The sequence below is a fragment of the Pelmatolapia mariae genome, linkage group LG16_19, assembly GCF_036321145.2.
Source record: "Pelmatolapia mariae isolate MD_Pm_ZW linkage group LG16_19, Pm_UMD_F_2, whole genome shotgun sequence".
Classification (NCBI taxonomy): domain Eukaryota; kingdom Metazoa; phylum Chordata; class Actinopteri; order Cichliformes; family Cichlidae; genus Pelmatolapia; species Pelmatolapia mariae.
This window is the reverse complement of record NC_086241.1, coordinates 32,227,612-32,241,660: the sequence shown is the minus strand read 5'-3', so window position 1 is coordinate 32,241,660 and position 14,049 is coordinate 32,227,612. Positions and strand designations below refer to the sequence as shown.

General features: G+C 41.3%; 1 protein-coding gene across 1 annotated transcript in view; it reads left to right on the top strand.

Annotated features, from left to right (window-relative positions):
- The window catches only part of itgb5 (integrin, beta 5), a 48,881-nt gene that overhangs the window by 18,868 nt on the left and 15,964 nt on the right, over positions 1–14,049 (top strand). Inside the window, exon 11 of the mRNA XM_063496795.1 lies at positions 686–940. Within this exon, the coding sequence (XP_063352865.1) occupies positions 686–940 (255 nt within the window). The remainder of the gene's footprint in view (positions 1–685; positions 941–14,049) is intronic.

Sequence of the window (14,049 nt, the reverse complement as noted above, 5' to 3'; positions counted from 1 at the left end):
GAGTAACTGGTTATTGTTATGACAGTTACAACAGTAAAGATGGTCCCAGATGTCAGGCATGTTTACCGTCAGGTGTTAAAACACAGGGACCAGTTGGTTGTTTCTGATATATTGTTTGCTTTATGCTAATGCCTGTAAGCTAACAAAGAACATCAATGGAAATCCAAGCGAACATTCAAATGTGACAAAATAATTCCTCAGTATAACTTAAAAGTAGACCCTTTAAGCTCATTTCCAGCTCCATATTTTTAGTAGCTTTGCATTCACTAATATAAGTAATACCTAAGATATCTTGTTCTGTTCATCCTTTTTCTAAAGCAAGCTGTTTTAGCTTTTAAATTTTCCTCTAATTCTAACCTTTTTTTCTGATTAGCAGTAGCTCCTCGCACACAGTGCATTTCAACAGCAGGTCGGTGGCGCTTCTGCTCTCACAGCCAGAGCCGTGTGCCTGAGATGACCATAGGGACCACCATTAAAAACTTCTGCTCTCACTGACCTTATACAGAGCAAGAGTAGAAAAGAACTCAGTGTCTCAGTGTGTGGAGCCGTCTTAGCTTTTGGTTGTACATATGCTGACCTCATTATTTGACTTTGACTATGTTTAATATGAGCAGTCATGATTGTAACTGTGTGTGTGTAACAGAAATGAAGGAAAAGTGAAATTAAGGAAACCTTTTCTTTGCAGGTACTTATAACTGTGGGACTTGCCAATGTGAGCCCGGCTACCTGGGTGCCCGCTGTGAATGCCAGGAGGGTGAGACAAGCAATACGTTTCTTAGCGCCTGCCGGGAATCCGAGGGCAAACAGATCTGCAGTGGACGAGGCGAGTGCAGCTGCAACCAGTGCCTGTGCTATGAATCGGAGTTCGGAAAGATCTACGGCAGCTTCTGCGAGTGCGACGACTTCTCCTGTGCTCGACACAAAGGCATCCTCTGCTCAGGTAGGAAGACCTCCGACATATTCCATCGAGGATCGTGCTTGCAGGGTGATGTTAGGGTAATTCTCGTATGTGATTCTGTGTAGTTTCTGTACTTGTTGTGAGGGAGTGGTTTGAGTTGAAGCTGGCGAGAGACCGCACCTCAGTGGGCACTGAACAGGAACACATCAAGACTCTTTAGATCTGCGATGCTTGTTGTGGGTTGGGTAATCCACATTAACAATAGTGAGTCACGTCCCATGCCTGCTCTGGGTGTGTCTTGGTGGTTTGACCTTGTCCTGACTGCAATGAACCCAACCCAGCTTTTCTGAGTGAACTCAAACAGTCACCTGCAGAGCTGCTCTCTTTGCTCACCAAACTAGATCAAAGGAGCAGCTGCAAAAGTAATGGGTCTAATGTTCATCTCCTGTTTTCTTTGCCGTCTGCCTCTGGGGGCATGTCTGTTGAAAAGATTCAGTACATGTTTGCTGTTGATGCAGAAAAAGGAAACCAATGCGTGCAAAAAAAACAGTAGTTCCTGTAGTACCCACATGAAGGAAAACCAGTCAACTACCTTAGACTACTTTGTTAAAATGCCCAACTTGGGCCACCATTGACGTGAGTGAACCTGGACCTCTCTCATTGGTTTCTGGTGTTGATGCCTTTTGAAACATATTAATGTAATTATCTGGGGTGACCACTTTGTGGTACAAACCATTCAAATAGGGGGATCTTGCTAAAGAATTGGTGATGTTACGATGGCCATGTGAATTTTCTACATCTACCTACCTAACAGTTCATGACTACAGCCTACTAACCAGCCTTGCTATCCTTAGCTGATAATTTGGTACCCACGCTTTTGTCCTGATATCGTTACTTTTGACCCCAGAAGAATTACTCTTGCTCCCATTTGGTGATCATCTCTAATAATAAGTTTTGATACCTCTGTATATATCATTAAAGAGAGTAGGTCCCGGGCTTTTCCAAGCCTTATTAAACTGTGTAGACAGAGATCACCCTCACTAACAGCTGATCCACATTCTGGCCGCAGGCCTGAAATATGACAAACTGCTGAGTTTAGAAAAGAGGACCAGGGGTCCCCCTATTAGGTGTCCAAAGGGTAAAGAGTATCCAGAAACCAATGTACTATGACTGCGTCCATCATTTATTTGCAATCTTAGCTAAGCATTCAGACTCTATATACGAAAGATCTCTTGTCCTCTCATTGACTGTCCCAGCTGTAATCTGATGCCCAGAGAGAACCAAGACTTGGTATGAAAATCCAGGTTTGGCTCAGGATGTATCTGCCTTTGTGTTCCCAAAACACTCGGTCCAAGACTTTGAGTTCTGATGTGAGACCTCCTGGCTGAAGGGGACCCACTGGCTCATCCCCAAGCCAACGGCTGTTCCTGTGAAACCACAGAGAGCGCTTTGTGCCAGTGGGGCCGGCTTTGGCGCGATCCCGTTACACAATGCCTGCCTCTATTTGTCTACAGTCAGTAGAAACAGAAGTCTTTCGTTCAGTCAGTGGCGAGGCTGGACACGCTCAATACACAGATGCATAATGGCTGTTTGTTTGTACTGATCGTCCATAAGCAGTCATTAAATGTTAACAGTCCACTACCTTCTGTCCCTCTCCTCCTCTCTCCTGCCTTTCTCCCTGTGTTAAACTGTAATGAGGTCCTAATGATTCTAAACAGGACACCTCCTCCATGCTTTCCTCCTTGCACTCCCCTGAATGTGTCAGTTAATTATTGTGGACCTTGTGTAAGACACAAGAATTACAATAATAATAACAATAATGTTAATATAAAACCATTAGGTGACCACTGAAATACTGCTAAGGTGTGCTTTGAGCCCCTCAGCTCTTGTTCCACTGAGATTCATCACAGAGAGTGAGCTGCTCATAGTCTGACACCTGGGAAAATCAGGCTGATAACTCATTTTTTCTGTGGATGCTCATATCAAAGTTTTTGACCATTTTGAATAATGAAGTCAGTTTATTTAAAAGTAATCTCTGTGAGTCTAAAGCTCAGGCTTCAGACTGCTTTAAATACTCAATTTCAGAACGTTTTGCCTCTGTGTGATGTCACTGACAAGTGGAAGGTCTTCAAGGTCTTCTTAGACACACAGCTCTGGTCGTGAGCACAGAAGACCCATCCACTTGCTGTACAAACTTTGTTTGTAAGGGACAGCCATTCAGAAGAAATCTGGCTCCAATGAAGGGTGAAGGGAGCTGAAACGGTTTGTTTCGGAGAAGATTAGTTGAATGGCTTCAGTGAGACCCGGTACAAGTTTAAAAAAATATTTATTTGGAACAGTTATTCCTGCAAGTGAGGCTGCAAGAAAATTTGCATATTAGATCCACATTTGAGAGAGATGGAGCTAACAGCGAGTTAATCTGACATGTAGTTTGAAGAATGTGGTGATAGAGGTTTGGTTTCAGTTGATATAACTTGTGATGTTTATTAGATTATTGCTGCTGGCTGCTCTGCAGTGTGGAGGCTATAATCCCGACCGGTCTATCTTATAGTCAGCCTGTGTTCTTGGTTACCACCAGTATTTAACTTCAGTCAAAGGCAACCAGTTTGTGTTTGTGGCGTCTTACTCACTATATTGCTGTAAAGTTTTTATCACTTACTATTGATTTTACAGTTGTGCTGTTGGGCTGTGTCAGCATGTGAATGTTGGGATTGAAATATTGACCAGACAAGTGTGTTAATGTTGCTGTCATTGCATCCATGCTGATGAAGCCACTAACATCACATCAGTGGCTTCATCAGCAGGTTAAAGTGGCAGCTCTCTCTCACTCAGACATGCTCGACAGTGAAACGTCCCTGGGTAAGAGTCACACCCACAGAGCTGCTCCCACTTTAATATTATGATGGCTGATTCTCCAGAGACCCGCAGTCAGCACTGCCGTGTTACTTTGTACTGTCAGTATGTTTCCTTGATCTTTATACAAAATAATCCAGTTCGTTAAAGAAGAAATGTGTCAAGCTGGATTACATCCTCTGCAAAATCAAAACTGCAGTAGTGCTGGACATGTGTGAGATTTTGAGATGAGCCAAGTTTAAATCTGGACACGTTTACTCCAGGAAATGATAAAACATTGTTAACGATTTGTTTAGGAATGTAATAGGAAATGAGGCCTGGTGACCCAGTGTGGACACAATCAATGGTAATCATGCTCTGGACTGTTTTTAACCACCATTTTTTTCCAGTGAAACAAAGTTTTCAGTTAATACCAGTGGTTTGGTCACTCTTGGAAAGCTGCTGCTAATCCTCTCACAGCTGAACGTGAGGACACAGAATCGGGCTGCACTGTACATCCAGCTGGAGTTCACACCTGCTGGGCAGACCGGCTGTTTGGTTGAGCTGTAATTGTGTGTTGTGTGGGTGTGTATGTGCTGTGGTGGCACGAGGCAGTCAAAACCACTGGAACAGTGATATCATTATATGTCTTAGAGCGCCTGTGCTGCTCCGCCTCTGCTCCAAGGTAACAGGGATTCATGAAGACTTGGTCGTCCTCCTGCCCCTCTGACCCACATCGCCTCTGCCGACTCTGCAGCTGGTTCTAAATAATGATCTCAGCACTCAGCAGGCTGCAGGAGCCAGAAATAGCGTGGGTCTTTTTTCCAGACTTGGACAGGCCATCTTTTACCTCATAAATAAAAGCGTGCATACACACCATGTGTATTCACTTGGAGGACTGTGTCTCCTTATGGAGTAAACGGAAACATGTGTGTTTATTCACTCTCGTGCAGAGCATTACTGGAACTGTGCTTGAATATAGAAAACAGTTCTCTTCAGCCTTAATTGGTCTATTTGTTTTGTCACAGAGCCGTTTGGTTAAAAACAAGAGATTGACTTTTCTTTGTGCTGCGCTGAAAACAGACCAGTTTGACACAATAGGACTGCACGTCGTTGTAATAAGAAAAGCCTTGTCCCAGGTCAGCTGTGTCAAAGATAAAATCCTCAGATCCTGTTTGGATATATTTTTCCTCTGACCAGTTTATTTGTTTATTTATAAGGAACCCCATTAGCTTCCACAACAGTGGTTGCAGTGATGGATCAGAGTAGCTCATCAAAACCAGTAGCTTGTCTCAAACACCATCTGTGGAGTAGAAGCATGCAGCTGTGGCTCTAAAACGAACTATTGGACTTATCTTCTGTCAGCTACAGTTGTGATCAGAAGTTTATGTGTACTCATCATGGGCGTGGATATCACGGTAATTTTGGTCTTTTAATGATTTCTTTGAACTGTTTTTTTGTACAGATTGTACAGCACACATCGTTAATGCCTGACAAACACAAGAACTGGACGCACATTAATTTATTTTGGATTTTCTCTAATCATTTAGATTGACTGTAACGTGTTGGCCATCTGTCATCATTCATAAATTAGATGGCGGTTATTTGCAAAACTTCATCAATCTGTCTGAGAGTGATTACAGTCGGTCTGAGTCTGACAGCTATTGTTTTGAGAGCAGTAGCTTCCCATCAGATAAACTGAGCCATCACCCTGTGATCAAAGTGTTGTTGAGGGTGTTTCATGCTCAGCCTCTGGGTAACGACTTGCAGTCAATCTCCAACTGCCAAAGAAAAGGGAAAAAATGAGCACAATCACTGGGGAAAGATGGACTTTTCCAAATTGCAGAGAGGTTGGTGTTTTTACTTTAATGTAACTGAGCTAATGGTGAAGTTGATGACCTGAGCTTTGTATTAGAAAATGTTCTGTTCTCTCTCGCTCGCTCTGTTTGTGCACGTGTTTCTGCTTAAATACAGAATAGAGAAAAGGAACACTAGAATTAAATATGCTAAATGCTTAAAAACAAGTTTAGTGAGACTTTTACAACGCCACCAGCATAATATAAATGTTATATGTATTACTTTCTATTCATTCATCATATTGTTTCTTCATAATGTAATGGATGATGAAGGCCTTTAAATAATTTTTTTTCATGGATAATTAACTTATATTTGTTACTAAAATGGAAAAACAGATACATTCAGTCATGTATTTAATTTCCACCATATATTAGATATGTTTCTCCCTTTTTTATCTTTTATTTTGTAAAACTAAAAGTAAGATTTTATTTAGAGTCTAATTCGTAATTCCTTTTGCATATTTTCAGCATCATTTCAACAACAGTGGATATGCCTTTTTATTGTGAAAGGCATAGAACAAACTGATTTCTGAATAGGCAGTGACAGTGGTATTAAAGGGACACAAGTGAATTGTGCCATTTCTTAAATTTCTTACATTTGTAACATGTTGTGTTGTTAAATAGTTTAGTCTGTTTCTGTTACTGTTATTTATACTGTAGCAACTGTAACCCACATAATTTCCTTAGAGATTAATAAAGTATGCTGATTCTGATTGAAACACTTTGTTTCAGACAAAAGATGAACTGAAGTTCTGCAACCAGATAAATCAGGATTATTTTGGACGTGTAATCAGAGTTTTAGCCTGTAGCTGTAGCAGAGTATAAGAATACAAATGTGGACGTGGAAAAAAAAAATAGTAGGATGACTAATATCTGTCCTGCAAAGAGCGTTTAATTCAGTGGCTGTGTTTCTCATTAATGTTTTATGTGTCAGTACTTGAACATGCTGCAATTAGTGTGCCTGGTGTTCATTAAAGCTGGGCCGGCAGCCATACCACCAGTTAAAGGGTCGCAAGCAACACCAGTCTCATAGCTACAAAGAAATGATTAAAGGTAATGCTACTGTACATATTTCTGACACTTTGATGTCAGTTTGAGTGTTAGCGGAATGCTAGTATCCATTCGACTATTGACTAGGAGCAACATTTTTATCATGCGCTGAATTTATGCCAACATTTGAGTTAATTCACTGTGAACTGTTCTGTGTCTGACTGATCAAAGCTACATACCCTGCACCTGGGCACCTGCTCTCATTTCTCACACTCTGAGGTAAAACAAACACCGGATGACTCCTCCCTCTTCTTTGAGACTTGACTGAACTTGACCGCTGCAGACAAAGACCTCAGATTTCTGCTCTGAACTACTACAACACAGATGCACAGGATCACGCACTCATCCTGTAGCTGTGTTCTTCCAGTGTGCTTTTAAAGGACTCTGACTTTTGGTTAAAGGACTTAATCTATGTGTTGATATCCAAAATGATCTGTGTGCAATAACTAAAAGGTCAGAAAAAGCATTTTTTGTAGTGCAGCTTTCAGATTTATATGCTCTTCACGTGTTAAATACGAGTCCAAAAAAACAGATAAAACCAGAGTAAAAGTTACTAGCAAAAATTTTCTTACGTATGAGAAGCACTGGATCTGTGTTATTTTTCATTTTGAGTGATCATGTGGGAAAATAACACACAAAAACAGAGGAAGATTTTCCAGCTGTGTTTGGGGCTCACTCTGAAGTCTAGCAGGGGTAAAGCTAGCTCAGCCTCTTGGGTGGTTTGTCAGTCAGAGGTCACTCAGAGGTCACTGCTTCAGCCCCTGGGTTAATATCCTTAAGCTAAACAGCTGAGTGTGGGATGAATACAAGAAATCAGCTTGGTTGTTGCTGGGTGCATGCTGTGCCATCCACATGGTGCTGGGCGGAGGAGAAAATAAACAGAGCAGCTTCTGAATTCAGATTTGTGTCCGGCAGATTCCAGTAACTGGAGCCTTCTGATGCTGATTATTCTGTGCTGCTAGAGAGAAGGTGATCTGTTGTTAATACGTATTCTCACACATGACAAATGGCTGGCAGGAGGACGTCCAGGGCTGGAGGCAGTGCTAGTAAATAAAAACAGAATGCAATGATTCTACAAAAAATGCATTCACGAGTTGTGGAACAATTTCAAAATAATGTTCCTCAATATAAAAATACAACTCTGAATATCTCATCACCAACAGTACATGAGATATCAAGATTCAGAGATTTTGGAGAGAGGACAGAGCTCAATCTCCCCTGAGCTCCGGACCCTCATACGGCACTATACGTGAAATCAGCCGTGATTCTGTCATGGAAGTCAGTGCACTGACTCACACCACTTACTGTGTTATCTTCAAATCCAGCTTAAAGTTCTACCGTGCAAAGATCAGCTGAATTCAAATTTTGAAATAGTTTTTGAAGAGCCTGGGTGCTGTTGTTTTTAAATGCTGCACAGTGGCAAACATGACATGTTGCTACCATCAAATTTAAAATGAGCTAATGGGGTTTTTTGGTTTGTTTTTGTTTTTTAAATAATACAGTTTCTCATGCATAACGGCCCAACTTTTAAAGTTCATGTAATATTTTATTCACTGTTTAAAAGCATCACATTTTTTAGGTGTGTGTGATGAGAGATGTGTATACCTTTTCTCATGATCTTCCTACACTGGAACCACATATACGAGACTGATAATAAGAAAAAGAAGAAGTCAGTCTGTCTTTTCTTTTCTGGAATTGCCAAAGTTTTCATCATGTAACATAAGAGATACAGACGTCTGCGATAGGCCAGTATCGAAACATGATATTGATGTCTGTCCATGTCTATGTTGTGTCTTAGTGCGAGTAATGTTGATTAATGCCGAGTCATCCTATGACTTGCAGTCTGAGGAGAATAAAAGTAAAGACTGTTTTCATGGTTGATAATGATTGTTGTCATCCGTGTGCTGTTATTCACATAATAATCCCAGCTACCTGTAATTGCTGCATGCTCTGATAGCTTTAGCGAGCTCTGCAACAGGCTGGATGTCTTACGTTACCTTTATTCTTCTTTTACTGGAACTCTTAAAACTTGCCTCACGAAAGAGGAAGTTTGGTCTCTTAAGGTTTTTACTCCCCCACATCTCATAGAGACCAAATACTGTTTATTCCTGTTGATGATCTTTGCTTAGCTCAGCATACATGAGAGAGCTTGTCTTGGCCTGCACATTTTAATAGCGTACATATTTTAGCTGTTTGACCCGCTCACTCACACAAAGATACGCTAGCAACATTGTTTAAACTGCCTTTTAAATGGAAGGCATATTGACTAGAAAATGGATCCCATACTGAAGTAATGATGTATCAGATGGTTGAATCTGAGAGAGAATAACGGTGCTCTGACAGTAGTGTGGCCTGTGACACCTGTAAAGCTCATTTTGCTGACTTAAAGTTTGACGTGTGCTTATTCTGTTGTGTTTCTAGGAGATGGATGGAAGTGTTGATACCAATCTCTGGTGTGAGTAGTAGTGCTGTAGGCCGTGTCTGCAGCTGTAACATTTCCTGGCAGAAAAAATACGAGTGACTGCCTGGAGTGTGCTGTACTGTATATTGTCACAGTGATTGTGACAAGCCAGCAGCAGACATGCTGCCCAGATGAAGTGCAGTACTTGTATCCTTATTCCGTATGCACACCAAGTGTTCCTTGAATTCAATTCAATTTTATTTATACAGCAACAGTTCTGAATAACACTCACCCTATAATATTAGAAAGAATTGCACAATCCCTTGTGAGGAAGCACTTAGTGAAAGTGTGAAGGAAAAACCCAGGCAGTCACAACCAGTTGGAGGTGAGGGGATATTGAAGAGAGCAGAGAGAGACGGGGAAAAACAGGGATGGATAGTCAGACTGTCAGTTGGTCGGTCCGCACGTTGGTCTGCCACGGGAAGACGCCTGTTCTCTCACGATAGTTTCACTTCTCCCACTATGGCGTTATTTTTGTGCCACTACTCTGAGCACACGTAAAAAAAAATTTGAGCGCACGTAAAAAAACATTTGCAGGTGCAAGTGTTGCATTTTGAGGAGAAATTTATTTTGAGCGAAGAAAAGCTAAATTTGAGTGAACAAAATTTATTGCTGCGTGCAAAAACTGTATTTCAGTGTTTGCTATTATCCATACACACACACAATAGCAGCCCCTCTCGCTCAGTTTTTGCACTTGCGCTTGCTCGCAATGTGTTGCTTGCGCTCTCAACATTTCTGCCTGTGCGCGCTCAACTCTTTCTGTACACCGTTATATTTGTGCCACAAAACCAGCCAATCACAGACTTGGATGCAAAAAAATCTGATTGGCTGTTTTGGTCTCCAATCAGCTCGAAATGACGAAATGCAATATCCCAGAATCCATTTCGTCCAAAACTCAAACGAGGCAGTGGCGGAGGAACACAGAGTGGCGGAGTTTGAAATATTACTCTTTCTGGGTCACAAAATAAACTTTTAAGATATTTTCATGCGAGAATGGTGCTGTGTAAACTTCTAATATCTGCTCGATTTATCAAGACATCACATATTGGCATAAGTGCTCTAACGTTTTCGGAGATGCCTGTTACCCACCAGCTGACCGGGTGGTCACTCGGGTTAAACATAATATATAAGGCTGAATTGACAAAAAATCGGCCGACTACACCACCAGGTATTATAGGAAAAAACATAAAGCCTTTGAACTAAAACAAACGCTGTTGTGACAGTGATGTACACTGTCTTGTTGGTATATATGTATGTTTCCCTCTCACCACTGACAGTTTCAGCCTTTAATATTTGTTGGTCTCTGGAAGTATTTCATTCCTCCTGCTCCACATTTCCACATATAGACAGAAGTAACTTGGTGTGTTTGATCTTTTCCTCTTATCTTGTGAGAACAGTGTGTCTCCTAGATCCTAGCCCCGACAGAGGATTAAAAAATGTCACTGATGGTGTTTAAACCTTGACAGCAGCGATCAGTGGTAACATGTTTTCATTTCTACTCACTGGGGACACAAACTGAAGCCTCGTCGGCACTTTTGCTGCTCACCGACTCCCTGCAGTCACTCCAGACGTTTCGCAGGACCCTCTTAGAGCGTTTGTCTGCTGGTGATACTTCACAGTTTTCGTTACTGTCATGAAATCATCACTACTGGTATTTTGTGTCTGGCAGGGCGACATTTGCTGACGTGTAATTGAAGTGGCTTGGTTTCAATGAACCATAAATGGGGAGAAATGTCTACCAGGCCCTCTAAACAATAACTGTGTGTTCTTGTAAGCCCGTTTTAGAGTACAGTCAAAGAACCCTTGGGAATATTCCTTTCAGCACATTGAAACCTTGAACTCACAACACGAGCAGCTTCTGTTTAAAATAAGACACATTCCGAGGCCAGTCTGAGCCTGTGACTAAACAGTAATCTTATCCTACAGCCTACTGTGTCATTAAGATGAATGGTTTAGAGAGATATTGTTCTCCTGTCAGAGCACTCATTTAAAGTGGTACACTCATATTTTGAGGTTCCTTCCCAGGGTCAGGGAGGTGCTGCCTTGCTGTGATGGATTTGTCTCGTCTCTGAAATGAGTGTACAGAGCACTCTGTCATTTGCTTCTTCAAATAATGTCAAACAAAAGAAGTGCCACCACCGCATCATGTAAGATAGTTATCAACTTAAATGTTGTTATGCATAGATTGCATTTCTTTTAGTACTTTGTATTCACTGTAAGCCGAAAAAAATTGACCCAAAACTACTTTTGTGGGTCCTCTGGTTTTAGAATAAATAATACTTTAGATCAAACGTGGAAGACAGGACTACACCCTGACTGATATTTGGTCATTCAAAATCCTACATATGCAGTTTATTTTATTTTCATGTGTGTTTTGTTGTTTTCGAGTGGCGTCCAGTCTGCAAACTATACAATATCAACACATGTTTGAAGGGTGTTTCTTTAGTGTCTTCTTTACTTTTTTTAATTTTCAATGATCGGCCATTAAAAATACCAATGCCAGTATACCGGCAGATAACTAGCAGAGCAGTCCTTCAAGGTCTGACACCTGCCAGCAGGATCAGGTGTTTTTTGGACAGAGTCACCTATCAGGTGCTGTTGGGGATAAAGGGTTAGGATCCTGCGTGGTAACAACTAGCTATAGTGTAGATGGGTGAATTTTTGGGGACAGTACCATTCTGGTATCCAGCTTTGGGGATCCTGAGTGAGGAGCACTGGAAGTTCTGTGCAGAGCAGCCGTGAATCGCTGCCAGGGTTTCCACCTGAGAATGAGTGGCTGAGTCATGATTGGAGAAATTAAAGAAAAATGACTGGCACTACCTGCTCGTGTCACTACTCCACATTACCCATCAGATCTAACTGTGGGCTCGTGGGTGATTTGAAGGTCATTTGGGAAGATGGGGAAAACCTAATTCTGGAAATTGACTGATGTTTTTGAAGGAAAGGACGTGTGTGGGTCACCATTTTTTTTTCCAAAAATGACGAACAGGTATGTCAAACATTAAACTTCTCCTCTCTCCAGCATGCAGTTTTTAAAACTCTTCTGCGCCGTCCTCTGCAGTATCCTAAAACACTGTGCTGAACTCAGTGGTGAGCGGAGTGCATGCCAACACTGGGAACTGGGCCCAAATTACCCTCCGTTGACTGGTTGTGGCAGCTTTACCTGGTGGAGATGTTGCTGGGATATGAATGAGTTTTGTTTTTACAAAGATTTCTTAATAGCTTTTGTCTCCTTTGGCTTTCTGTTTGTCTTTTTTGGACAGTATCTCATCTCACAACAATAAGTGCTTCACTGGTACATATCCTCTTTAGCAGCATGCTTCTTCTGTTTTTGTTGTTTAATAAAAGGAAGTGTCTACGTCTGTATTTAAAGTCAAGAAATAGTGCCAGACAGGCTGTTTTTTGACATCCTGTACTGTACAGATTTATAGCACATGAATAGATAACATGCTTTGAAAAGATGTTTCAAACTGTGGATTTTTTGGTTCTATCTTTACTTTCATTCATATTTTTGTATCAACTTTATTTAGAAAATTTGAACTCAACTATGCCAATTATGTACTGCAGGATATCCTACAGGAAATGGAGCCTCTCCAGAATGACACTTTTTACCTCCACTTTTCTTTTTCAAGGCAAAATAGCTTTCCACCACAAACATTTCAGATATTTGGTGAAGCCTTTGCATAAGACCACAATATAGATTCTGACTGCAACTGGAGACGCTGGAGGTTGCCGGCTTCGTTTTCCTTCCAAACATCACACCCTCTGGGACACAGGCTCCTCTTTGACCACCGCTGCAGGAAGTGACTGTTTCTCTCCCTGCAGTGGGAACCAGAGGGAGCGTTTCAGTCTTCCTCCACTCCTGCTGTAGGCTGCCACACCATATCACACATTCACTGCATTCCTGCCGAGGGTTACTGAGTTCAGTTTGTTGACCTCTTGAGCTTTGTATTCCTCCAGACTAGATAAAGAATCTTGGCTCGATGTAAAGCTGATGGTTTCCACTTGATGGGACAGCTAATTGCTGCTTGATGTTGCTGCTGCTGTCATAAACTGTTTGGTTTCATCTTCAGAGCTTATGGCATCATTTGAAGGCTTTCATTTTGAGCCAAATGTTCAAAGTGTCAGAGTATTGAGTAATTCCAGCTCACAGATCTAGGAATAATGCCCAGCTGTTCAAAAACAACTGGAACTACAACTGCAACCATCTCATGAATTGTACATCTGTGTCCAGTCCATCTTTTTCTCTCTCTCCTGTTTTCCACCCACAAAACACGCAGAGGGAGGGAGAGGCTGATGTGTCAAATCCTTCTTTGTACACTCTGGTTTGCACAGACATGCACAACAGTCCTCCAGATGCCCAAACAATTCACTCTGTGGACTTTTTAATTTGTCTGTGATGCTTTTATTGAGAAACATTAGTTGAGCTCCCGTTTAAAGCCCAAAGCTCCTGTTGTCTGTACGATATGATGGAACAAATATCCTTCTAAAAATACCCCAGAAGCTCATTTCCGTTTATATAATCTCCAAATATTTATTTAAGCTCGTTTACAATGTGATGTCTCTCTCTCTCACAGCAAAAATAATATGGACAGGCCCTCACAGGCTACATGCAATGTTAGGATCTATTCTTGATCCTGTCATGCCTATAAAAACCACCAGTCTGACAGAAGGGACAGGCTGTAATTCATCTTTTAGTGGGCTGATGATTCACTTGTGGTAGCTGCCAGCTACAAAGCATACAGGAACTACAGTAATCTCAGATTTTTATTTATTTATTTTTTTTTTCAGCCTTTGTAATCCTTCCAAAGATATCCCCCCTGATGTTTATACTGCATATTATATGCTCCAGTGTTATGAGAATATGTAATGCAGCATATTGTGGTGTGAGATAATCGTATACTCCTGTTTTGGGGGATTTCTAAAGAATAATTATAGGTGCACTTTTTTTC